Source organism: Aplysia californica, unplaced genomic scaffold (genome assembly GCF_000002075.1).
Source record: "Aplysia californica isolate F4 #8 unplaced genomic scaffold, AplCal3.0 scaffold00374, whole genome shotgun sequence".
Taxonomy (NCBI): Eukaryota; Metazoa; Mollusca; class Gastropoda; order Aplysiida; family Aplysiidae; genus Aplysia; species Aplysia californica.
This window is the reverse complement of record NW_004797644.1, coordinates 376,537-401,150: the sequence shown is the minus strand read 5'-3', so window position 1 is coordinate 401,150 and position 24,614 is coordinate 376,537. Positions and strand designations below refer to the sequence as shown.

At 39.8% G+C, this 24,614-nt stretch overlaps 1 protein-coding gene across 1 annotated transcript in view; it reads left to right on the top strand.

The window, feature by feature from the left end:
• The window catches only part of CPEB (cytoplasmic polyadenylation element-binding protein isoform 1), a 29,714-nt gene extending 9,848 nt beyond the window's left edge, over positions 1-19,866 (top strand). The window contains 8 exon segments of the mRNA NM_001204538.1: positions 528-613; positions 1,950-2,071; positions 2,934-3,047; positions 4,060-4,122; positions 5,583-5,707; positions 15,873-16,071; positions 17,522-17,616; positions 18,330-19,866. Coding sequence (NP_001191467.1) covers positions 528-613; positions 1,950-2,071; positions 2,934-3,047; positions 4,060-4,122; positions 5,583-5,707; positions 15,873-16,071; positions 17,522-17,616; positions 18,330-18,521 — 996 coding nt within the window. The 3' untranslated portion in view covers positions 18,522-19,866.
• Positions 19,867-24,614: the final 4,748 nt, after the last annotated feature.

The window sequence follows — 24,614 nt, the reverse complement described above, 5'->3', positions numbered from 1 at the left end:
CCATCGGCCCAAAAAATGCCAATTTCTTTGAATTCGTTATTTTGACGAGCACCTGATTTCACCACGATGCCTCACATATTACTATTATATACTATTGATCATGCTCTAATGACCACATCGCTACCTAAGCATTATGCAGTCCTGTGTGCACGTTGCACTTGTTAAAGATCCCTTGGTTGTCCAAAATTGATAAGAGTAGGCTTTGGCTGCCACCCTAGCAAAATTCAAAATTTCCTAACTGAAAATGTTTCGTGCCTCCGGCAAGCTCATATGACCTTATGCAGTTGCGAGCACTGTAAAATGTTTACCAAAAAAAATATTTTAAAAAGCTTATTAAAATAAATATAATAAATTATTATAAATCCTCCATGAACAAGTGCTCTAAAGTTCCACTCTAAAACTCATACTAAGACAAATTTAACATACCCTCTATCAACTAGCGCTGTGAAACTCTTTAATAAAACCAAACTGAGGGTACTCCAAGGCAATTGTATTTCCAAATGAAAATATTTATTTTTGTGTTTCAGAGTCGAATGGACTTGAGTGGTCGTAACCAGCAGGCGGACTACTCTGGTACCCTGGCTTTCCTCGACGCTCACAATGTGCTCCGCAGGTCTGTGTTACATTGAGCACTTTGTCATGAAAGTAACTGTATGTGTACCTGGAACTCCTTTTTATGAAAGTAACTGTGTTTGTTCCTGGAGTACTTTGTCATGAAAGTAACTGTGTATGTACCTGGAGCACTTTGTCATGAAAGATGAAGAAATTGTTAAACATATATTTTTTGATGGAACTCAATTTTTGACCCGGTACAACTTTTTTGGCCTTTTCACCCCTTTGCTTTTCCAGGCACATACACAATATTATTGTGAAGCGTGCTGACTAGGTTACTTCTCAGATTCAAGCCCAATGAAAATAAGTGCATCACGCTTATAGATGAAGTTTTTACAATTTATAAGTATGAAATAATAAAAGGCCTGTTATACTTAAAGAATGTGGCATCAATAGAAAATCTGCAAATTTGACCTGGAGTGTCGATTTTTGGCCAATATCATTTGTGGATTGCGAGAAGTAACTCATTTTGTCTGCACGCCTCACAATTCTTTACGCCATCTGAGTGCGACCTGATGTGTCCTCAGTAGTGAGAAGTTCATGTCTCTATTTTATTGCAACATTAGCAGCAACATTAATACTTACACTATTTTCGGCTGTTGGGAAGAGAAAAAGATAGCTTTATGAATTATAAGAAATAAATGCCAGGATGAGAGGTATCACAAGAGTGTTTTCTTCTTACTTGTAAAGCAAGTTGGTGGTTGGTGGTCGCTCTGGTGGGGTTTGCTTCTTCCCTATCTAACACCTGTTGTCCTTATGTATCCACTTTTTTTTTCTGTATGTTACTTATATGACCTATTTGTGTTGCAAGTGATATATTGAAATTTATTTGTAGGGTGATTGGGGTTTTCTTGTTTTTTTGGGGTTTTTTGTTTTCAATTTTTAAAATAAGGATGGGCATTTTGTTCACTTTACGACAGTGGGTGGTTGGTGGGTGCTCTTGTGTGGGTTGCTCCTTCTTTCCTGTCAAACATGTATCGGTGGGTGGTTGGTGGGTGCTCTGGTGTGGTTTGCTTCTCCTTTCCTATCAAACATCTATTGTCCTTATCTCTCCTCCTTTTTTGTGTTTGTTACTGTCTTGTAAATCCTAATCTTCGACACTTTTATGACCTTATCGTGTTGCAAGTGCTGTAAAACTCTTACTAAAACAAACGATTGTTGTTCTTATCTCTCCTAGTTTTTTTGGGTTTTTTTTGTATTTCTCTCTTGTAACACCTAATTCTTGACACCAATATGCCCTCATTGTGTTGCATGTGCTGTAATACTCTTACTAAAACAAATAAAAATGTACCCTCAATCACCAACTTTTAAAAATTTTGTCTTTGTTTTATTTCCAGAAGAACCCCTAGTTCCTCGCGTTCTCGGTCTGTGATGGAGCGCTCTGCCCCTTCCTCGTATTTTGCAAACCTTGACCCTTACGCCATCGACAGGGCAGCTCGTTTGCACAGAAACGCCGCAGGTGAGAAATAGACGGGGATGGCTGGAGGGTGGCACTGATAGGTCTTCTCACTTCATTTCTCTCCCACCATTTCCATTGTCTGTCTGTCTGTCTGTCTGTCTGTCTTGCCTTTACTTTTCCCTGCGCTAAAAATCATAAATGGTATTGTGTTGATGTGCTTCTCTTTCCTCTAACAGACATACAAGATAAGTTATCATTTATATCTGAAGATGTGGGTGGTTGGCGGTTGCTGTGGTGGCGTTTGCTCTTTTTTTTTTCCTATCCAACATTTGCTGTCCTATTCGATCCTCCTTTTCTTTGTATTGTACTCCCTTAGTGACACATAACCTTTGGCCCTCATCTGACCTAATTGTGTTGCAAGTGCCATAAAACTATTACTATAATTGAAATATCTGTAGATTGATTCTTACAATTGTGAGTCTTACTTTGCGGGTGGTTAGAGGGTGCTATTGTTGGGTCCTATTTATCTCCCCTCCTTTTTTGTTTGTTACTCTCTTGTAACACCTAATCTTTGACACTTACATGACATTATGTTGCAAGTGCTGTAAAATGGTAACTGAAACAAAATTTAAGTGGATGGTTGTCGAGTGCTCTGGTTCGGTTTGCTCCTTCTTTCCAATAAAAAATCTATCTCCCCTCCTTCTTTTTGTGTTTGTTACTCTCTTGTAACACCTCTAATCTTCAGCACTTATCTGACCTTATTGTGTTGCAAGTGCCGTAAAACTCTTACTAATACTGAAAACAAAATTTATTCTTTATCTCTAATATGAACTTATTATTTCGCAAGTGCCGGAAAACTCTTTTCTATAATTAAATGTACTTAAACTTTGACTCAACTTGTGTGTGTGTGTGTGTGTGTCAGCTGTAAGCGAGGCCAGTTGTACTTGGAGTGGTCACCTGCCCCCCAGAAACCACAAGAACCCGGTCTACTCGCCCAAGGTCTTTCTGGGAGGCGTGCCCTGGGATATAACTGAATGTGAGTACAGTCAAAATTGTCTAAGACAGCCACACATTCTGCCGTAAGCATGACAAAATGCCTTTTTTTTCATTTTGGTGCTACGTTTTTTTATTTGCTAAATCAAAAGCCTGATTAGTTACCCAAACTAGTGTGAAAAAATGAATTCGAAACTGTTACTAGTTTTTGAATAAATTAGAATTCAAATTTCAGAATGACTATTTATTGTTCAATTGGTTACGCTGACAAAAAAAACTTTCTCGAAACTTTTTCAGAAGAGAGGAGGTGAAATGTGATGATAAAAATTTCTTTTTGAGGTAGCAAGGCAGCCATGCTTTCAGTAGAAAAAGGGGCAAAACACTGTCGCTGTGACTGTCATTTCTGACATGTTTAGTCTGGGTGTGTTTCAGCCACTGTGTGTGGGTGGCTGGTGGATGCTCAGGTGTGGTTTGCTCCTTCTTTCCTATCAAACATCTATTGTCCTTATTTGTCCTCCTTTTTTGTTTGTTAATCTCTTGTAATCTTCGGCACTTATATGACCTTATTGTGTTGCAAGTGCCGTAAAACTCTTACTATAACAAACACAATAAACTCTTACTTCAACTAAAAAAACATCCACCTTATTGATGATTGGGAAGATGCAATTTTTTAATCCCTACTTATTTACTCCCACATTGTTGTTTCTGTGTTGATAGTGCCGAAAAACACCTACTCAGTGGGTGGTTGACGTGTGCTCTGGTGTGGTCAGCTCCTTCTTTCCTGTAAAAAATCTATCGTCCTGATCTCTCCTTTTTTGTGCTTGTTACCCTATTGCAACGCCTAATCTTCGGCACTTGTATGACCTTATTGTGTTGCAAGTGGCGTAGAACTCTTACTAAAAAAAAATAAAACCAACGGGTGGCTGACGTGTGCTCTGGTGTGGTCTTGTTCCTTCTTTCCCCTCAATCATCTGTCGTCCTGATTTCTCCTTTTTTATATTTGTTACCCTCTTGTAACACATCTTACACAACACCTCTCTGCTGTTTATCCACAGCTGGTTTGCAGGCGGCATTCAGCAAGTACGGACATCTCAAGATTGAATGGCCAGGAAAAGATGGCAAGTTTTGCTTTCACTTCAGTTTCCACTTTCTGGCAAATGCTGGTCTCTGTGAACTAGTTTCTACTATGACTTTACCAACAGACATATGTGAGACAGCGTGGTGGAATCAGGCTCTCGTCAATTTTTGGGCATGTAGAGTTATTTGTATCATCTTAAAGCTTGTTCACTTGTCTTTATTTGGATGAAAAAAGTATCCTTTTATCTTGAATACAAGTCGAGATATTTGCAAAAGAAGGAGGTGGGAGTTACTTATTTTCAGAGGTAAAATTAGTGAGAAAATGGCTGCCAAAGATTAGTTATTTCCTTAGTAAAAGAGTCCTTGGTCACTGAAGATTTACATTTTTATGCCTTTAATCAACGCTTTTCTGAAAAATCCACACAGAAATGAGTTCTTTAAAGGGCATGAAAGGTGTTGAACCAAAACAACAAAAATTTGAAAGAAATTCATAAACCAACGGAAAAATGCAAGTTTCTTCATTTTGATTATTTTGACGAGAGCCTGATTCCACCACGCTGCCTCACATATACTAATAGAAATACTGGACTCTATAGAGGCCTGGAGGAAATATTTTGTTGAATGTACCAATTTAAAGAATACGTTCTCTATCTTTGATCCCATTAGATTTCTTGATTTTTATAATGACCTTTGGTCTTGGCTCCAAAATGTAAACAGTGCCTTTAAAAAAATGTGAATTGCTTCTTTTAGAACTGAATGTTACCATGTATTTTTAGAAATATGTCAACCTTTCTGACTTGCAAAGTAAAAACCAAAACATTCTTTGAACTAATATGACATTATGCAGATGCTAATGCCCTGCAAGTTTTACCAAACTAAACTGACAGAGATATGCAAAGGATCTGGTGTGGTGTGCCCGGACAATCTCAAACATTTCTCCCTGACCTATAAATGCCACTTGCAGAGACGGAAGCCTTTCTGTTGGATGCGGTACAGATTTTACCATTAGACACATACTAACAGAATGTCCCAACTTTGGACAAACCTAAGGAAATATTTTAAGTGTAGAAATTTGAAAGATTTGAGCAAGATTTGTTCTAGTGTTGTGAATGCAACCAACTTGAGCTTATGCAATTACCAGTGCAGTAAAACTCTTACTGAACTATGCAGAAGAAAAAATTGATGATTTTATTTCCTTTCGGTTTACCGCGGTCAGTTTTCAGATTAACTATGTTTAAGGGGACTCCTCTGTTCTGAAATATTAAAACTTTAACTCTTGTTCGTGGATGGTTGGCGGGTGCTCTGGTGTGGTTGGCTTCTTCTTTCCTATCAAACATCTATCGTCCTTATCTCCCCTTCTTCTTTTTTATGTTTGTTACTCTCTTGTAACACCTAATCTTCTGGCGCTCATTTGACCTTATGCAGTTGTGAGCGCCATAAAACCTCTACTAAAACTAAACTGAAATAATATTAAAACTTTAACTCTTGTTCCCTCATCCAGGCTACGTACACCTCCTGTTTGACGTGGAGAAGTCTGTGCGCTCTTTGCTGCAGGCTTGCACCCACGACTTCAGCAATGGGGATTATTTCTACAAAATTTCTTCCAGGAGGATGCGTTCTAAAGAGGTAAGATTATGACATTATGCAGTTGTAAGTGGTGTAAAAAACTTTTATCAAACAAGGAAAATGGGTACAAATGTAACTCATAAAACCATCCTTTGCCTACCTTTCATTCTCAAGGATTTGTTTTTAACAGGTAAAATATAACCCATGTCCTATCTTCCACCCTCTCACCTTCTGGAGAATATGTGAGACAGCTTGGTGAAATCGGGCGCTCGTCAAAATAATGAAATCAAAGAAATCTGCATTATTATGGCCTTAGGGCATTTTTTTTTCAAATGTAATTTTTTTGACTCAACACTTTTAATATTGATTAAAAACCCATTGAGCAGGCTTCAGCCGCCACCCGAGCAAAATTCAACATGTCCTACCTACTGAAAGTTTTTTGTCACACGCGCTCACATGTCCTTTTAATAGTTGCAAGCGCTGTAAAACACTTAAAAATAAAAAGTAAATTTTTTAAAGCACAAAAACCCACATTAATGTCTAGATTTTTACTAAAATATGTTGATCATAGCTTTGCAAGTCACCAAACTTTGGTGGCCAAATCTCGCTAATTTTACCTCTAAACTAGGTGACACCCACCTCCTTCAATTGTGAATACCGCGATATCTATTCAAGATAGATGGGTAATTTTTCTTTGAAAGCAAGATAAACAAGCTTAAAGATAAAACTAACTCCACATGCCAAAAAATTTTTTAGCGTCTGATTCCACTGTGTCGTGACACATTTTAGTGCCTGATGCCACCACCGTGTCAGGACTCATTTTAGCGCCTGATGCCACCACCATGTCGGGACTCATTTTAGCGCCTAATTCCAGCACCGCATGATGACTCATTTTAGCGTCTGATTCCACTGTGTCGTGACACATTTTAGTGCCTGATGCCACACCGTGTCGGGACTCATTTTGCGCCTGATGCCACGACCGTGTCGGGACTCATTTTAGCGCCTGATGCCACCACTGTGTCGGGACTCATTTTAGCGCCTAATTCCAGCACCGCATCATGACTCATTTTAGCGTCCCATTCCACCGTTTCGTGACACATTTTAGCGCCTGATTCCACCGCATCATGCCACATTTTAGTGCCTTTAGCGCCTGATGCCACTGCGTCGTGACTCATTTTAGCGCCTGATGCCACCGGTTTAGTGTCTATTGTTGATTTACAAGTTGTCCATGAAAAGTGGGTGACTGGTGGGTGCTCTGGTGTGGTTTGCTCCTTCTTTCCTGTTCATCTATGGGCCCTATCTTGCTTCCTTCTTTTTTGTGCGGGTGGTTGGAGGGTACCACTGATAGGTCCTACTTCTTTACTTTCCCTCTGTTGGTGTCTGTCTGTCTTACTTTTTCCCAGCACTTAATGACCATTATTGCGTCAATGCGCTTCTCTTTGTTCATACAAGGTGACCATTATGTGGGTGATTGGCAACTGCTCTTTTTTGTGTTTGTTACACCTAATTCTCAGCACTTACATGGCCAAATTGTATTGCAAGTACCATAAAACGCTTACCAAAATGAAACAATGACCATTATTGTATCTATTTGTTTCTCTTTACTAAAACTTCTTTTTTTTTTGTTTAATGCTCTTGTAATACCTCTAAACTTTGGCACTTATATAACTTAGTTGTGTTGCTAGTTCCATAAAATGGTTATTGCTCAAACAAAAGCAGGTGGGTAGTTGGCGGGTGCTCTGGTGTGGTTTGCTTCTTCTTTCCTATGAAACATCTATCATCCTTATCTCCCCTTCTTCTTTTTTATGCTTGTTACTCTCTTGTAACACCGCGAATCTTCTGGCGCTCATATGTCCTTATGCAGTTGTAAGCGCCATAAAACCTCTACTAATACTAACCAAAAACTAAAACAAAAGCAGGTTTTGTTTGAGCCACGGCCTTATAGTTTGACGTCAGTTGTAAATTACAATATGATTATCTCAGCAGAGCCTAATGCATTTTGTTTCGTGTCTTTGTTACACTTCTTAAGATTTTCTCAGGCCTTTCGTATCAAACATCTATCATCCTTATCTCCCCTTCTTTTTTATGTTTGTTACTCTCTTGTAACACCTCTAAATCTTCTGGCGCTCATATGACCTTATGCAGTTACGAGCGCTGTAAAACCTCGGCTAAAACTAAGAAAAAACCAACTGACCCATGGTTTGCTGTCGATTTTTGACCTGTAGGTTTTCTCCAGAACTTGTGGTGGGTTTTGATTTATGGGTTTTCTTAACGCCGCTCAGATATGGTTTGATGTCGGCTGTAGTTATTTCAGGTTTTCCTTGAACCAACACACAGTTCATGGTTGGTTTGGTGCCAGTTTTTGAGGTCTTGGTTGGTTTGGTGTTGGTTGTAGATACCTAGGTGTTGTGGATGGTTGGCGGGTGCTCTGGTGTGGTAATTGCTTCTTCTTTCCTATAAAACGTCTATTGTCTTTATCTCTCCTCCTTCTTTTTTATGTTTGTTACTCTCTTGTAACTCCTCTAATCTTCGGCGCTTATATGACCTTGTGGGTGGTTGGCGTGTGCTCTGGTGTGGTTTGCTTCTTCGTTCCTATGAAACAACTATCGTCTTCTCCTTTTTTTATGTTTTTATTCTATTGTAACACCTCTAATCTTCTGGCGCTCATATGACCTTCTTGTGTTGCAAGTGCCGTAAAACTTCTACTAAAACAAGAAAAAAACTTATATGACCTTATTGTGTTGCAAGTGCCATAAAACACTTACTAAAACTAATCCAAGGTGTTTCTCCGAACCACACGCAGGTGATTTGAGAACACCACTGCTGGTAGGTTCTACTTTTTGACTTTCTGTTTCTGTCTGTCTGTCTTACTTTTTCCAGCACTAAATCTGTTTGTATGGTTTGTTTTTGGTTAAATATCTGTAGTTGCTCCTTCTTTCCCATCAAACATCTTTCGCCCTGATCTCTCCTTCTGTGGGTGGTTGGCGGGTGCTCTGGTGTGGTTTGCTTCTTCTTTCCTGTCAAACATCTATCGTCCTCATCTCCCCTTCTTTTTTATGTTTGTTACTCTCTTGTAACACCTCTAATCTTATGGCGCTCATATGACCTTTTGTAGTTACGAGTGCCGTAAAACCTCTACTAAAATAAACAAACATCTATCGCCCTGATCTCTCCAGCTTTGTTTGTTACTCTCTTGTAACACCTATCTTTGGCACTTATATGGTCTTATTGTGTTGCAAGTGCTGTAAAGCTCTTATGAAAAAGAAAGAAAAAAAGATCTGTAGGTGTTCTCCCAGTCCCTACTGTATAGTTTGGTGTCGGTTGTAGATCGTCAGGAGCAGTTTTCGTGTTGTCCTGACGTGTACGAAATGTCTAGCAGGGTGGACCGAACTGTTTTGACAGTGCCATAAAACTTGCTCTCCAATTAAACATACACCTCCTCTCTCTCTCTTTGATGGTTCAGGGTTGATGGTTGGCGGGTGCTCTGGTGTGGTTTGCTCCTCCTTCTTTCCTATCAAACATCTGTTGTCTTTATCTCCCCTCCTTCTTTTTTATGTTTGTTAGTCTCTTGTAACACCTCTAATCTTTGCCACTTATATGACCTAATTTAATTGTGTTGCAAGTGGCGTAAAACTCTTACCAAAAAAAAAAAAGGTTCAGGCTGATGTCCCAAGAGCAGGTTGGTGGAATGCACAACTGTATTTTAGAGTTGTGGTTGTCTGGCTTGTTTTTATGCATTTCAGTCAACCTGCTGCTTTTGTCTTCAGTTCCAGCCTGGTGGACCAAATTGTGTTGGGTGTTGCCATAAAACGTATACTCAAATGAACAAGCACATCTCTCCCCTTGATGACCCAGGCAGATGCCCTAAGAACAGGCATGTGGAATGCACAAATGTATTTTGTGTTGTGGTACTGGCTGATATTTTGCTCTTCTGTCATACTGTTGCTTATATCTTCAGTTCCAGCCTGGTAGACCAAATTGTGTTGGATGTTGCCGAAAAACGTATGCTCAAATGGACAGAGGCATCCCCTCTTTGATGGACCAGGCAGGTGCCCCAAGAGCAGATTGGTGGCAAACACAGGTGTATTTTGAGTTGTGATACTTAAGAATCATTTGTGGTTGTACATCAAACTGTTGCTTTTGTCTTCAATGCAAGTCTGGAGGACCAAATTGTGTTGGATGTTGCCGTAAAACGTGTACACAGATGAACTGATACTCACCTTTTTGATGAACCAAACAGATGTTCGGAGAACAGGCATGTGGAATGCACAAAAGTATTTTGTGTTGTGGTACTGGCTGATATTTTGTGGTTCTCTTTCGAACTGCTGCTTTTATCTTCAATTCTAGCCTGGTGGTCTAAATTATGTTAAAGTTGCCGTAAAACTTGTACTCAAAATTGAACAGACACATCCTTTCTTGACCCGCGCAGATGTCCTAAGAGCAGATTGGTGGCAATCACAAGTATATTTTAAGTTGTCGTACTTAAAACAATATTTGTGAACGTCTGTCAAACTGTTGCTTATATCTTCAGTTCCAGCCTGATGGACCAAATTGTGTTGGATGTTGCCATAAAACGTATACTTAAATGAACACGCACATCTCTTCCCATGATGGACCAGGCAGATGTCCCAAGAACAGGCATGTGGAATGCACAAATGTATTTTTTGTTGTGGTACTGGCTATTTTGTGCTTCTCTGTCGAACGGTTGCTTTTATCTTCTGTTCCAGCCTGGTGGGCCAAATTGTGTCTTTACCCAGGCCGACACCCTCAGAGCAGATTGGTGGACAACACAAGTATATTTTGAGTTGTGGACTTGGAAATACACTTGTGTTTGTCTGTCGAACTGTTGCTTTTGTCTTCAGTGCAAGTGTGGTGGACCAAATTGTGTTGGATGTTGGTGTAAAACGTATGCTCAAATGAACAGATGCATCCCCTCTTTGATGGACTGAACAGATGTCCCGAGAACAGGCATGTTGAATGCACAAATGTATTCTGTGTTGTGATAGTCAGTGATATTTTGTGCTTCTCTGTCAAACTGCTGCTTGTGTCTTGAGTTCCAGCCTGGTGGACCAAATTGTGTTGATATTGCCCTAAAACTTGTACTCAAAATTGGACGGACACATCCTTTACTGACCCAGGCAGACACCCTAAGAGCAGATTGGTGGCAATCACAGGTGTATTTTAAGTTGTGGTACTTATTACATACTTGTGGTCGTCTGTCAAACTGTTGCTTTTGTCTTCAGTGCAAGTCTGGTGGACCAAATTGTGTTGGATGTTGCCATAAAACGTATACTTAAATGAACATGCACATCTCTTCCCATGATGGACCTGGCAGATGTCCCAAGAACAGGCAAGTGGAATGCACAAATGTATTTTGTGTTTTGGTACTGGCTGAAATTTTGTGCTTGTCTGACTGCTGCTTTTATCTTCAGTACCAACATGGTGGACCAAATTGTGTTGATGTTGCCGTAAAATGTACACTCAAAATTGAACAGACACTTCCTTTCTTTACCCAGGCCGACACCCTAAGAGCAGATTGGTGGACGACACAAGTATATTTTGAGTTGTGGTACTTAGAAATACTCTTGTGGTCGTCTGTCAAACTGTTGCTTATATCGTCAGTGCACGTCTGGTGGACCAAATTGTGTTGGATGTTGCCGAAAAACGTATACTCAAATGGACAGAGGCATCCCCTCTTTGATGGACCAGGCAGGTGCCCCAAGAGCAGTTTGGTGGCAAACACTGGTGTTGTTTGAGTTGTGATACTTAAGAGTCATTTGTGGTTGTACATCAAACTGTTGCTGTTGTCTTCAATGCAAGTCTGGTGGACCAAATTGTTTTGTATGTTGCCGTAAAACGTATGCTCAAATGAACAGACGCATCCCCTTTTTGATTGACCGAACTGATGTCTCAAGAACAGGCATGTGGAATGCTCAAATGTATTTTGTGTTGTGGTACTGGCTAAAATTTTGTGCTTGTCAACCTGCTGCTTTTGTCTTCAGTACCAGTCTGGTGGACCAAATTGTGTTGGATGTTTCCGTAAAAACTTGTACTTATAATTAAACAGACACATCCTTTCTTGACCCAGACAGACACGCTAAGAGCAGATTGGTGACAAACAGGTGTATTTTAAGTTGTGGTTCTTAAAAGTCATTTGTGCTTCTCTGTCAAACTGCTGCTTTTATCTTCAGTTCCAGCCTGGTTGACAAAATTGTGTTGGATGTTGCCATAAAACGCATACTTTAATGAACACGCACATCTCTCCCCTTGATGGACCAGGCAGATGCCCTAAAAACAGAATGGTGACAAACACAGGTGTATTTTGCGTTGTGGTACTTAATGCACGTTTGTGGTCGTCTGTCAAACTGTTGCTTTTGTCTTCAGTGCAAGTCTGGTGGACCAAATTGTGTTGGATGTTGCCGTAAAACTTTTACTGAAAATTGAACGGACACATCCCTTCTTGACCCAGGCAGACACGCTGAGAGCAGATTGGTGACAAACACAGGTGTATTTTAAGTTGTGGTACTTAAAAGACACTTGTGGTCGTCTGTCAAACTGTTGCTTTTGTCTTCGTCTGGTGGACCAAATTGTGTTGGATGTTGCCGTAAAATGTATGCTCAAATGAACAGACGAATCCCCTCTTTGATGGACGGAACAGGTTTCCCATGAACAGGCATGTTGAATGCACAAATGTATTTTGTGTTGTGGTACTGGCTATTTTGTGCTTCTCTGTGGAACTGCTGCTTTTATCTTCAGTTCCAGCCTGGTGGGCCAAATTGTGATGTTGCCGTAAAATATACTCTCGAAATTGAACAGACACTTCCTTTCTTTACCCAGGCCGACACCCTAAGAGCTGATTGGTGGACAACGCAAGTATATTTTTAGTTGTGGTACTTAAGAATCATTTGTGGTTGTACATCAAACTGTGCTTTTGTCTTCAATGCAAGTGTGGTGGACCAAATTGTGTTGGATGTTGCCGTAAAACGTGTACACAGATGAACAGATACCCCCCTTTTTGATGGACAGAACAGATGTTTATGTGAACAGGCATGTGGAATGCACAGATGTGAGGCAGCGTGGTGGAATCAGGCTCTCGTCAAAATAATCAAAGTGAAGAAACTTGCTTTTTCTGTTGGTTTGCGAATTTTTATCAAATTTTGTTTTTTGGCTCAACACCTTTCATGCCCATTAAAGAACTCATTTCTGTGTGGATTTTTCTGAAAAACGTTGATTAAAGGCACAAAAAATGTACATTTTCAGTTACGACGGACTCTAAAGATAAGGGAATAACTTATCTTTGGCAGCCATTTTCTAGCTAATTTTACCTCTGAAAACAGGTGACTCCTACCTCCTTCATTTGCAAATATCTCAACTTGTGTTAAAGATAAATGGATATTTTTTAATCCAAATAAACACAAGTGAACAAGCTTTAAGATGATACCAATAACTCTACATGCTCAAAAATTGATGAGAGCCTGATTCCACCACGCTGCCTCACAAATGTATTTTGTGATGTGGTACAAGCTGAAATGTTGTGCTTCTCTTTCAAACTGCTGCTTTTATCTTCAGTTCCAGCCTGGTGAGCCAAATTGTATTGATGGTGCTGTAAAATGTTCACTCAAAATTGGACGGATACATCCCCTCTTGACCCAGGCTCTCACCCTAAGAGCAGATCAGCGACTAACACAGGTGTATTTTAAGTTGTGGTACTTAAGTATCATTTGTGATTGTACATCAAACTGTTGGCTTTTGTCTCCAATGCAAGTCTGATGGACCAAATTGTGTTGATGTGGCAGTAAAACTTGTACTCAAATGGACAGACACATATCCCCTCTTTGATGGACCAGACAGATTCCCCAAGAGCAGATTGGTGGCGAACACAGATGTATTTTGAGTTGTGGTACTTAAAATTAATTTGTGTTTGTTTATCAAACTATTGCTTTTGTCTTCAATGCTGTAAAACTTGTTTTCAAACACGCCCCTCTTTGATAGATCGGGCGTTTGTTGCAGGAGTAGCTTTGACCGAAAACTCTGACGGGGACGGAGAGGTGGTAATCCACATATATTTTGTTTTCCAGTCAACCTGTTACATGTGTGTCTTCAGTGCAAATTTGGCAAACCTGACTGTGTTGATGGTGTCGTAAAATTTCATCATCATCATCCGGTGCTAGATCTGCGACAGACATTGGCGATCATGATTTTCCATTCATTCCTTTGCTCGGATGCTCTCAGAAAAGCTACGTTTCCCTGATCTTTTCCTGTTACCCATTTGTTTGGGTTCCCTAAGTATGTTGTTCTGGGCCTACCCCTGCCTCGCTTGCCCTCAATTTTGCCAGTGAGAGCTAAATGTTCAAGACCCTTATGTCTACTCAGGTGTCCCAAAAACTGCATTTGTCGTTTCCTGATTGTTTTTAACATCGTAAAACTTATGTTGTCAAAATTGTCCTAGAGGGCCAGTGTTTGGAGTGTAACAAGTGTTTGGAGAAAGCATGCTCTTGCGTCGTTGTGCGGGTGGTTGAAGGGTGCTGCTACTGGAAAGCCCTAGTCATTAACTTCCCCTCTCTGTTGTTGTTTCGTCTTACTTCTTCCTTGCACTAAACGACCGTGTAATCTCTCTTTGTGTGTGTGTGTGTTTGCTACTCTCTTGTAACTGTGGGTGGTTGGCAGGTGCTCTGATGTGGTTTGCTTCTTTCCTATCAATCTATCGTCCTTATCTCCCCTTCTTCTTTTTTTATGTTTGTTACTCTCTTGTAACAGCTCTAATCTTCTGGCGCTCATATGACCTTATGCAGTTGCGAGCGCCGTAAAACCTCTACTATAACCACTCTTGTAACACTTCTAATCTTGTTGGTTAGAAGTGTTACAAGAGAGTAACAAAACACAAAAAAAACCCAGCAAAAAATCTTCTAATCTTGTGCGCCGTAAAAACCTCTACTAAAACAAAACAAATCTTGTGGGTGGTTGGTGGGTGCTGTGGTGGGGTTTGCTCTTTCTTTCCTTTCAAACGTCTATCGCTGTTATCTCTTTCTTTTTTGTTTTTGTTACTCTCTTGTAACACCTAGTCTTAAGCCCTTACGTGACCTTATTGTATTGCAATTGCCGTGAAACGCTTACTAAAACGAAACGAAATCCTTTTTTGTTACTCTCTTGTCTCTCCTTATCTTCAGCACTTATATGACCTTATTGTGTTGCAAGTGCCGTAAAAAACTTACTAAAACTAATCAGCCCGGGTTGGCCATGACAGGCAGAGTTTGAAGCTGGAAGCCGCCTCCTAAATTATCAAAATTGTCGAAACACCAATATTATGAAAATAGGACAATGGCTTAAAAATACATGCAGTGTTTACATACAACTGAACAGGACTGCCCAGGATATGATAGATAATAATGGACTTCAAGTGGGATGGGATTGATTTTTTTTTTGATTTTTTTTTCCCTATAAACACTACAGGAGAAGCTATTTAGACCAACCGAGGAAGTCAACAGGATGCCCCTAGATGTGGGTGGTTGGCGAATGCTCTAGTGCGGTTTGCTCCTACTTTCCTATCAAACTTCTATCGTCCTTATCTCCCCTCCTTCTTTTTTGTTTGTTACTCTCTTGTAACACTTAATCTTCAGCACTTATGTGACCTTAATGTGTTTCAAGTGCCACAAAACTCTTACTAAAACTAACGCACAACAGGAGGAGCTGTTTGGACCAACAGAGTAACTGAAAAGGACCTCCGGGTGTTGGGAGAGGTAGATAGCCTACTGCCTAGTGGGATGCGATTGAGAATTTATCTTTGTTTTTTCTTTTTCCCAGGTGCTAACCAAAACTCCCCAGATGTGGGTGGGTGGCGGATGCTCTGGTGCGGTTTGCTCCTTCTTTCCTATCAAACATGTTACTCTCTTGTAACACCTCTAATCTTCGGCACTTATATAATCTTACTTAATGTGTTGCGAGTGCAGTAAAACTCTTACTAAAACTAAACTCTCTTGTAGCACCTCTAATCTTCGGCACTTATATGACCTTAATGTGTTGCAAGTGCCATTCAACTCTTTACTAAAACTACTCAACTCCCCAGATCCTGACCAAAACTGAGTCGATAGTACCATAAAACACCTACTCAACCAATCGATCAGCCCATCAGCTAGTCAGCCAATCAATCAATCAATCAGTCAACCAATAAATCAATCAATCTATCAACCTGTGTGTCTAATCGACCAATCAATGAATCCATCTCCAGGTGCAGGTCATCCCGTGGGTGTTGGCGGACAGTAACCATGTGTTCCAGCCCTCGCAGCGTCTGGAGTCGAACAAGACAGTGTTTGTCGGGGCCCTGCACGGGATGATCACGGCCGAGGCTCTGGGCCGAATCATGAGCGACCTGTTTGGGAACGTCGTCTACGCAGGCATCGACACGGATAAACACAAGTACCCCATTGGTAAAACACAATAGTTTTTTTGTTTTTTTAAAAATTGTATACAGCAAATGCTGTAAAATTTTTGTTAAAGCTGAAAAGGGAATAAAGATCCTTGCTTTAAGGGGAACCCGTGATTTTGCCGATTTTGGGTGAGGCTATGCACCTTGAGATATTAGCTAATTTTTGAAGATCAACCTGTTCTTTGTCTAAAAATAGCATGGAGACAATTGAGTCTTTATTCTCCTCGTAAATTGCCATTGAAATTTGGTGGAATTTTCACAATAATTGTTGTTTTTGGCAAAATGTCATTTTTTTGCTATTTTTTCCCTATTCCTTTCTTTGTTTTCATCCTTTTGACACGAAACTTTCAGGAAAAATAGATGGCTTTGCCATCAATGTAACAGATATTTGCGGAAAAAAACCTTTTCTACTAACAAGCGATTACGCAACCTGAATTTAGAAAAGTTATTTTATACTTTTGGAAAATTCTCATATTTTTTAACTTTTGCACGTATTGAAAATAAAACTCACTGTTACGCTGATAGGGTCAGGTTCAGGTATACTCTCACCATATTTGGTCAAATAGGGTCAGTAAATAAGAAAGCCTTAAGGATTTGATATTCATTGTTTATTTTCGAGATAGCGGCCGTTTCCATAGCAACCGCTGTAATTATGCCAAAATAAAATTGCTTATCAAGAGATTATACTATTCCTAACTTATATATGTGTGTACTTAGATTTCATCTCAGGCAACAAACATAGAGGCAACAAACATAGAAAATGGTCCTCTAGGGTCGCTCCTCCCGTTAATGGAAGAAACTGAATTGTATAGAAAAAACAATCTACTGACAGAATATATACTGAGCCAGAACAACATACGGGGAACTGCTGCTTCTTCTTTCCTCATCCTTACTATCGTCATTTGTCACTCTCTTGTGAACTGCTATTTCCGCGGGGCCTTGATAGTCGAAGCAGACTTTGTGCTGTTGAAGGTAGAGAGGTGAGCAGAGTAAGCCTGATGTCCCGTTTGCACTTCTGTTGCCATCCAGCCCTTATCACTCATACGACTTAATGCAGTTACTAAAACAAACTTTTAGTCATTAATGACCAAAACTGTGGATAGTGCGGTAAAACACCCACTGAATCAAACATGAAAATCAGTAAGTTGTTACAAATATGAATGGTAGGAACATTTTTATGGTGCTCACATTACCAAATTGTGTCGATGATGCTGCAAAATATAATGTACTCAAACATTGTTTGTTGGTGGTTGGTGGGTGCTCTGGTGTGGTTTGTTCCTTCTTTCCTATAAAAAAAATGTATCTTCTTTATCTCCCCTTCTATTTTGTGTTTTTTACTCTTTAGTAACACTTCAAATCTTCGGCACTTATATGACCTACATGTAATTGTGTTGCTATTGCCGTAAAACTCTTACTAAAACTAAAACTAAACTTTGTTCATTATATTTCAGGCTCTGGCCGTGTTACATTCAGCAGTCGCAAAAGCTACATGAAAGCCGTGCAAGCTGCATTTGTGGAAATCAAGACGCCCAAGTTTACAAAAAAGGTATCAGATGGATCCAACTTTTAAAAAAAAATTATTTCTTTTCCCCTTTGGGGTCTTAAGAGGGTGGCACAGTCAGGTACTACTTCTGTACTCTCTCTCTTTTGTTTCTCATTTTCTCATTCTAAATTTTGTAGGGTTTTTTTTTGCTTTTTTCCCCAGCAGGTGGTTAGCGGGTGCACTTGTGTGGTTTGCTCCTTCTTTCCTCTCAAACATCTATTGTCCTCCTGTTTTCCCTGTGTTACTCTCTTGTACTTACTTTACTTTACTTTTCCAATCCAGCAGCCATTTGAGTTCTAGCACTTCGGCCTGTACTCTCTTGTAACTCTGACACTTAAATGACCTTATTGTGTTGCAAGTGCCACAAAATGCTCACTAAAACACACTCTTCACCAAATAAGGGCCACAAGTCTTCCCATCGCCTATCCATCTTCTTGGATGTTGTATGCCTCCCAGCTTGGGCTGCTCTGAATTGTGTTGTTGATAGGGGATTCGAACATCTATAATTTTTTTTTTTCAGCCTGATAGGCATTGTTGAAGCCTTCAATGGTCTATAACCAAAACTGAGTCGATAGTGATGTAAAACACCTACTCAAGCAAAAGACAAACATCCAATGGTCTAGATTGTTGCAATCAACTGGAATTTTTTTTCGCCTCTCCCCCCTTCCATACTAAAACATTACTCAAACTCTCCCTCTCTCTCTCCCTTCCATCAGCTGCAAGTGGACCCATATCTCGGCGATGCCATCTGCAGCTTGTGTAACTCGCACCAGGGCAACTATTTCTGCCGGGACCTGCTCTGTTTCAAGTACCTTTGTCGCTCCTGCTGGTACTGGCAGCACGCCCCGGACTCGATGAGACAGCACCGGCCACTCACACGCAACACCAAGTCATCTCTGTCTCTCTAGGCTGCTCACACGTAATATAAAGTCCTCTGTCTCTCTAGGCAGCTCACATGTGACTCAAAGTCCTCTAGGCCGCTCACACGCAACACTAAGTCCTCTGTCTCTCTAGGCCGCTCACACGTAACACAAAGTCCTCGCTGTCTCTCAAACCACTCACTCACAATACAAAGTCTTATCTGTCTCTCTAACCGGTCCCACATAACACAAAGTCCTCGCTGTCTCTGTAATTGCTCACACAAAACGCAGTCTTCTAGGTGGCTCACACACTCCACCAATTCCTGTCTCTTAGTGCTCACAAACTCACAGGTCTTCCCTGTCTCTGTTGGAAGTGATGGGAAAACGCAGGGTTTTGCATCTTCCTTCCTATAAAGCATCTAGTGTCCCCACCATCTCTCCTTCTTTTTTGTTTGTTACTCTCTTGAAACACCTCATCTTTGGCACTTATATGACCTTATTGTGTTGCAAGTGCCTGAAAAATCTTACTAAAACAGTGGCCTTTGATGAAATGATGTGAAAATGAGTGACTTGTAATGAAGAAAGTGCGATGTGTGTGTGTGTGACAAATGTTGTGTGGAAATCAAACTGCCTTGAGTTTTCCTACCCGTGGCTACTGAAATTGTTGTAATGAAATCGCTTTATACTTTGTGGCGACGCAATTATTTTGACCCATTGTTGTTAATGAGCATCTATACAATTGACACGGCGATGCCTTCTTTTGTTGCTATTATTTCGACTACTCGGGGCCTTACACAAAACAAAAAGTTTGGCTGGCCTTGATATAGGGTTAATTCGGCAGATTTGATTTCACCGATGTTAGTCCGTTTCTGCATTATTCTTCAAAATGAATCGAATTTTTCATGTTTTATCACTCAGACATGCAGTGGTGTGAAACGGTAACGGGGTCAGGAGTTCACATTTTTCTTTGCGGTCCTTTTTTTTCCACCTTTGTTTTGTGAGTGCCTTGACTTTGGAATTGGATGGACCAAATTTTTTTTTTTTCAGTTCTTGTCTAAAGTGAAGGCATGGTACCGTGTGAGAATCAATTAATTTTGTTGAGAAGTTTTTATAGATTTTCAGTATCAACAAAACTCTTTGGAACATCTTAGCTTGTGGATAATTATAATTTTTTTTTTAATTTGTGCTGCATGACAATCTTTTACATACACTTTATCTAGAAACTTTTCTATCTCTAAGGGTTTCAGTGCGGATGCGAATGTACTATTGTTTTCAGCTTATCAAACTGAAAATTTTTTATTTCCATTTTTCGTTTAAGGAACAAATATTTCCTATATATAGTTCTTGGAAGAATTGATGTAAATGCCTGTATGTGTGAAGTCCTTTTCATGACCTAGAAATTTGTTCCGTGCTTTTCTCTCAGAGCATTTGTTCTTTCCTTTGGGTGTTTGTCTCAGTCGTAAAAGTGGTCTGATTTTTAAGAAAAATTTTTCTTCAAGACCTGTGTGTGTGGGTGTGTGAGTTGGAAGTTGTGTTACAAATGTTATTGGAAGTCAACTCACTCACTGCTGTTTATGTTTTACATTAACATTTACCTCGCTAACAGCCCATGTCATGTGGCATTTGGAGTGGGGGTGGGGGGTGAAAAGAGTGGGAGGGGAAGGAGGAGGATGAAGGGGGACAATTTGGTTAAGCTCAGATCGACTGCTCCATCTAAGACTCCGCCTTTTGCCATTGTGAAAAGATAACGGATGACGGAAGTTGAGATGTAGACAATATTGTTTTATGGCGCCTTTTTAAATCATTAGCTGTCTGCATAAGTGGCATATCTGGCTTTTGTTTCGTTTGGTGGTCTCATCACCTCCTCATTGTTTGTATTATTGCCACTTGTTGCACACCGGACATTTTGTGGTGTAGCAATTTCTCTTTGCCATTGCAGACAGCAAATGCGAGAAATGGGGAAACTTTTTTTCAAAAATGTTTTTGTCTCTGGTGGAGTGTTGTATCCCAGTGAGACTCGAGTTGACCCTGATGGGCAGCCGGCCTCCTTAATAATTTAAATTTTGTTGACGGGGGTTCAATGCAGTTGTTATGTATAACATATCCTTGTTGTAGGTTTTGTTTATTTGGGCCAATTTAAGAAAAAGTTTTCCTATTTGTTTTTTGTCAGCATTTTGTTGCTGGCTGGGGTATACGGAGCAGGTGCCTGATATAGTCTATAGTTTTTGTCTCTTTTTCTGTGTAATACGGGGTCTGCATCCGTGCCCCCCCTTCCCCTCCCAGAGTACATGATACATGATGCCTGCTAAGATATGATGCTTCCATTTAAATTTAAATCAAACTTTATTAATCTTTCTGTAATTCTTTGGGGTGTTTTTAAGTTTTGTTTTTTGTCTACTACTAACACCTCACCACTAACTGCTCACTTCATTTTGCGTTTGAATCGGCACATTTCCGTCTTCAGTTTACTCTCTCACTTTTTGTATTGGTCAGTATTGTTGGCTACTCTTTGTTACGTGACACTGGCCAGAGTTGTACATTTTCTGTGCTCTCTAACTTCGTTCATTGGTCAATGTTGTTCCGAGTAATGCACTCTTGTTTATTGATCAATATTTTCATGTAGATCTATACTTTCTTACGCTGGTCTAAACATTTTTGCATTTTAAAAAATGTTTGACTGATTTTTTAAATTTCCTCTTGAGTGTTGTTTTTTTGTTTTTGTTTTGTTGATTCCATTTGTGTTGATTCCATTTGTGTTGCTTTTCCTTTGTGTTTATTCTACTTGCGCGTTGCTCTGAGAGAAAAAAGTCATTTACGAACATTTTGTGCAGTTTTGTTTGTCTGGAGTACAGCAATGTGCTGTATTTGAATTCCAGACACTGAAAATGTTTCTATGTGAACTTATTCTTTTTAAAATAATTTCTAATTGTTTTCTATCCGCTTCGAGCATTTAATTTATACTCTATGAAAGACAAATATGCTTAGCTGTGCCAGGTGTGGACAATATCGCTTTACAAGAAATTTTACCCTTCTTAAAATTTGTTAATCTTTGGTTGTCAAATTTCGAGCAATTTTTGGTTATAGCTTAGGATATTGTGTTCTGAAAGCGTCTTCAACACTTGTAAACAGACTTTAGAGTAAGCTTGTATACCTTCGTTTAAAAGATTTTGTAACAGGTAGGTGAAATATGGAGGAAAAACCACCCTTGGGGTCTTCAGAAGGACTGTGGGATTCCTCTGTTTTATACATTCCTCCCTCCTCATCACGATTTTTAGAATTCTTTCATACTGCTGGAAACGGGAGACTGTAACTGTAAATGTATTTTTATGTACTTTTACGATCTGCGTTGGGTTATCAGTCTTAGAGGAGCAAGTTTGTTGTAGAATAGGTACTACATTTTTAGTATTGCATGATACTTTTTTGTTGGTCTTTGATGGCGATTTTTAACACCCAGGCCAATATATTTAACTCTATTTTAATATTTGTTTATCAGTTGCTGTCCTTCACCTTTCTTTGGTACCGGTAATGTTGAATATTTTTTTTTGAAGGGGTGGGATGGAATGGTGTTATTTTTTTCCAGGATGGGATTTTTTATTTCTTTTCTTCGATGGGATTTTTGTTTGTTCGTTCTTTTTCTTAAATCGTGCTCAATACTGCAGGGTAATTTTGAACAACTAATTTGATCATGATTGGGAAAGTTATAGATATACGCTAAAGAAGGATGCCCAAGGTATCTATGGGTATTGTCAAAAATATTGACAAATTATTTTCCCAGAGTGCTGCCCATCTTAAAGTGCAAATTTTTTTTCTGTTTGGGGTTAGATTTTTTTTTTGTGGGGAGGGGAGGGAGAGGGAGGGTTTAGAGGTTGCACTATGTGCAGTTGTATTTTTCTTTTGCTCAGTAAACTGTCAGTTACTTCATTTTGTTGTATAATGTTGAGATAAAGCCACAGCCACGAACATGCTCTCGTTTCCCGTGCACGGTGCGCGGTTTGTGGGAGTTTCTTCGGTGGTGGTATTGTGGTGGTATCCGTTGTGTGGCAAAGTAGCCGGGTCTTTAGATTTTACAGCCTGTTCAGCCTGTGTCAATGCTTCATGTTTCCCACGGAAGCAAATTGAATTTGCGTTCGTATCTCTCACATTGTGTTAACATGAAGTGATGACGAGTCGGAATAAGATGGTGAGTCGTGTTCTCTTGAAATGAGATTTTTTTTTTGACTTGTCTTTGCAACCGACATCATTAAAATGTTTTACTTGGTTTTGTTGTACCCCTCCCAACCCAACTGCCCACCCCCACCCAAGATTTGATCACTTTGCAACCGACACGATTGGGATGTTTTACCTCTTGCAAATTTTTTGTTCAGACTTGTTCTCTTATTTGCAACTGACATGATTGAAATGTTTTACCTGGCGTGGACTTTTGTTTAAGGTTACCGCATGATGCTGGGGTAGTTCTCTTCAGATCATGTTGTTCCCAAACATCTCGCAGGCCAAGAATCTAAAGTTCCGTCAAATTTTGTTTTTGATCTTGATGGAACTTTTTTGACTTTTGACTTGCAATTTGATTTCCATTTTTCTGCTTTGGCGTTGAGCCTGTTAACATTGAAAGTTGTTTACTCTTCTTTGTGAGTTATTTTCCTTTTCGAAGTTGCTTTCTTTTTGAAGTTAGTTTACTTTTTGAGTTAACGTTGATGTTGGAACCAAGTGTTCCTTAGTGTTAATTTTCCGTTTCCATTCTATATTCTTCTGCAGATATAACAGATACATTTGTAGTCAACTTTGGCTAAGTGGTTTGATGTTTCAATGGCCATGCTGTTTCCTATCCCGGACACTGCTGTTCAGGGGAAATCTGTGATGTATGCGTTCCTGTGATCTCACTTCTGTACTGTATACGACTGATGTATTTGATCGTACTTCTCTACTAGTGTATACAGCTGATGTTATATGACCTTATTGTGTTGCTTGTGCCGTAAGACACTTACTAAAACTATACAGCGGATGTATGTGTTCCTGTGATCTCACTTGTCTACTGTATGCAGTTGCCTATGGACCTAGTTATATGTTTTTTATTGAGTGCAATGTGCGTTTGTGTGTTCTACTCCTCGCACTCTAGTAGAGATTGACCGTTGGTGGTTGGTGGGGCTTGCTCCTTCTTTCCTATCAAACATCTATTGTCGTTATCTCCCGTCCTTCTATTTTGTGTTTGGTATTCTCTTGTAACGCCTCTATTCTTTGTCACTCATATGACCTTATTGTGTTGCAAGCGCCGTAAAAACACTTACTAAAACTAAAGAGATTGACTGCTCAGTGTAAAACTCCGCCATACGTCAGTTTAAAAAAAAGGAGTATGGCTGAGTTTTACTTTAAGCAGTTGAGATATTTATGGTGCAATCAAATTCGCAAAGTTTTTTTGTTTTTGTTTTTAATTGAACACACCAGTGGATGTGACCAATTTAACTCTTACATTCCTTTACTTCATTTATTTTTTTCTTTTGTTTCTGGATTTTTATTCTCCTTCCAGATGGATGATTTTGTGAAGGTGTATGGTCCATGCACCCAGTTGTTCTATTACATGTACCAACTATGCAATGACCTGTAATGTGTATAATACGGTGATGCGGATGGTTGGAGAGCACCATTGATACATCGGTCGCTAGTCCGTACCTTTTCCTCTGTTGTTTGTCAAGTCTTTTTTTTTCCACTGTGCCCAATGACTGTTATTGCCTCGATGTGTGTGGGTGGTTGGCGGGTGCTCTGGTGTGGTTTGCTTCTTCTTTCCTATCAAAGATCTATCGTCCTGATCTCTCTTCCTTTTTTGTTTGTTACTCTCTTGTAACACCTCTAATCTTCGGCACTTATATGACGTTATTGTGTTGCGAGTGCCGTAAAACTCTTACTAAAACAAACAACCTCGATGTGAGTCTCTTTATACTTACTTACTTTACTTTTTCATCCTCTGTTGCCGTTAAGCGTCGAGAGGAGATGCAGTTTTCTGTGCTAGGCCAGCTCCGCAGCTCTTTCAGTTTGTTTTCTTAGGGTTTCCTTGACTCCCTCTTTATTAAAACTTGAAAATATGTATGGTGGTTTAGTAACTGTTTTTGTCCCAAGTGCCTTTACCGTAACAACTGATCGCGCATATCA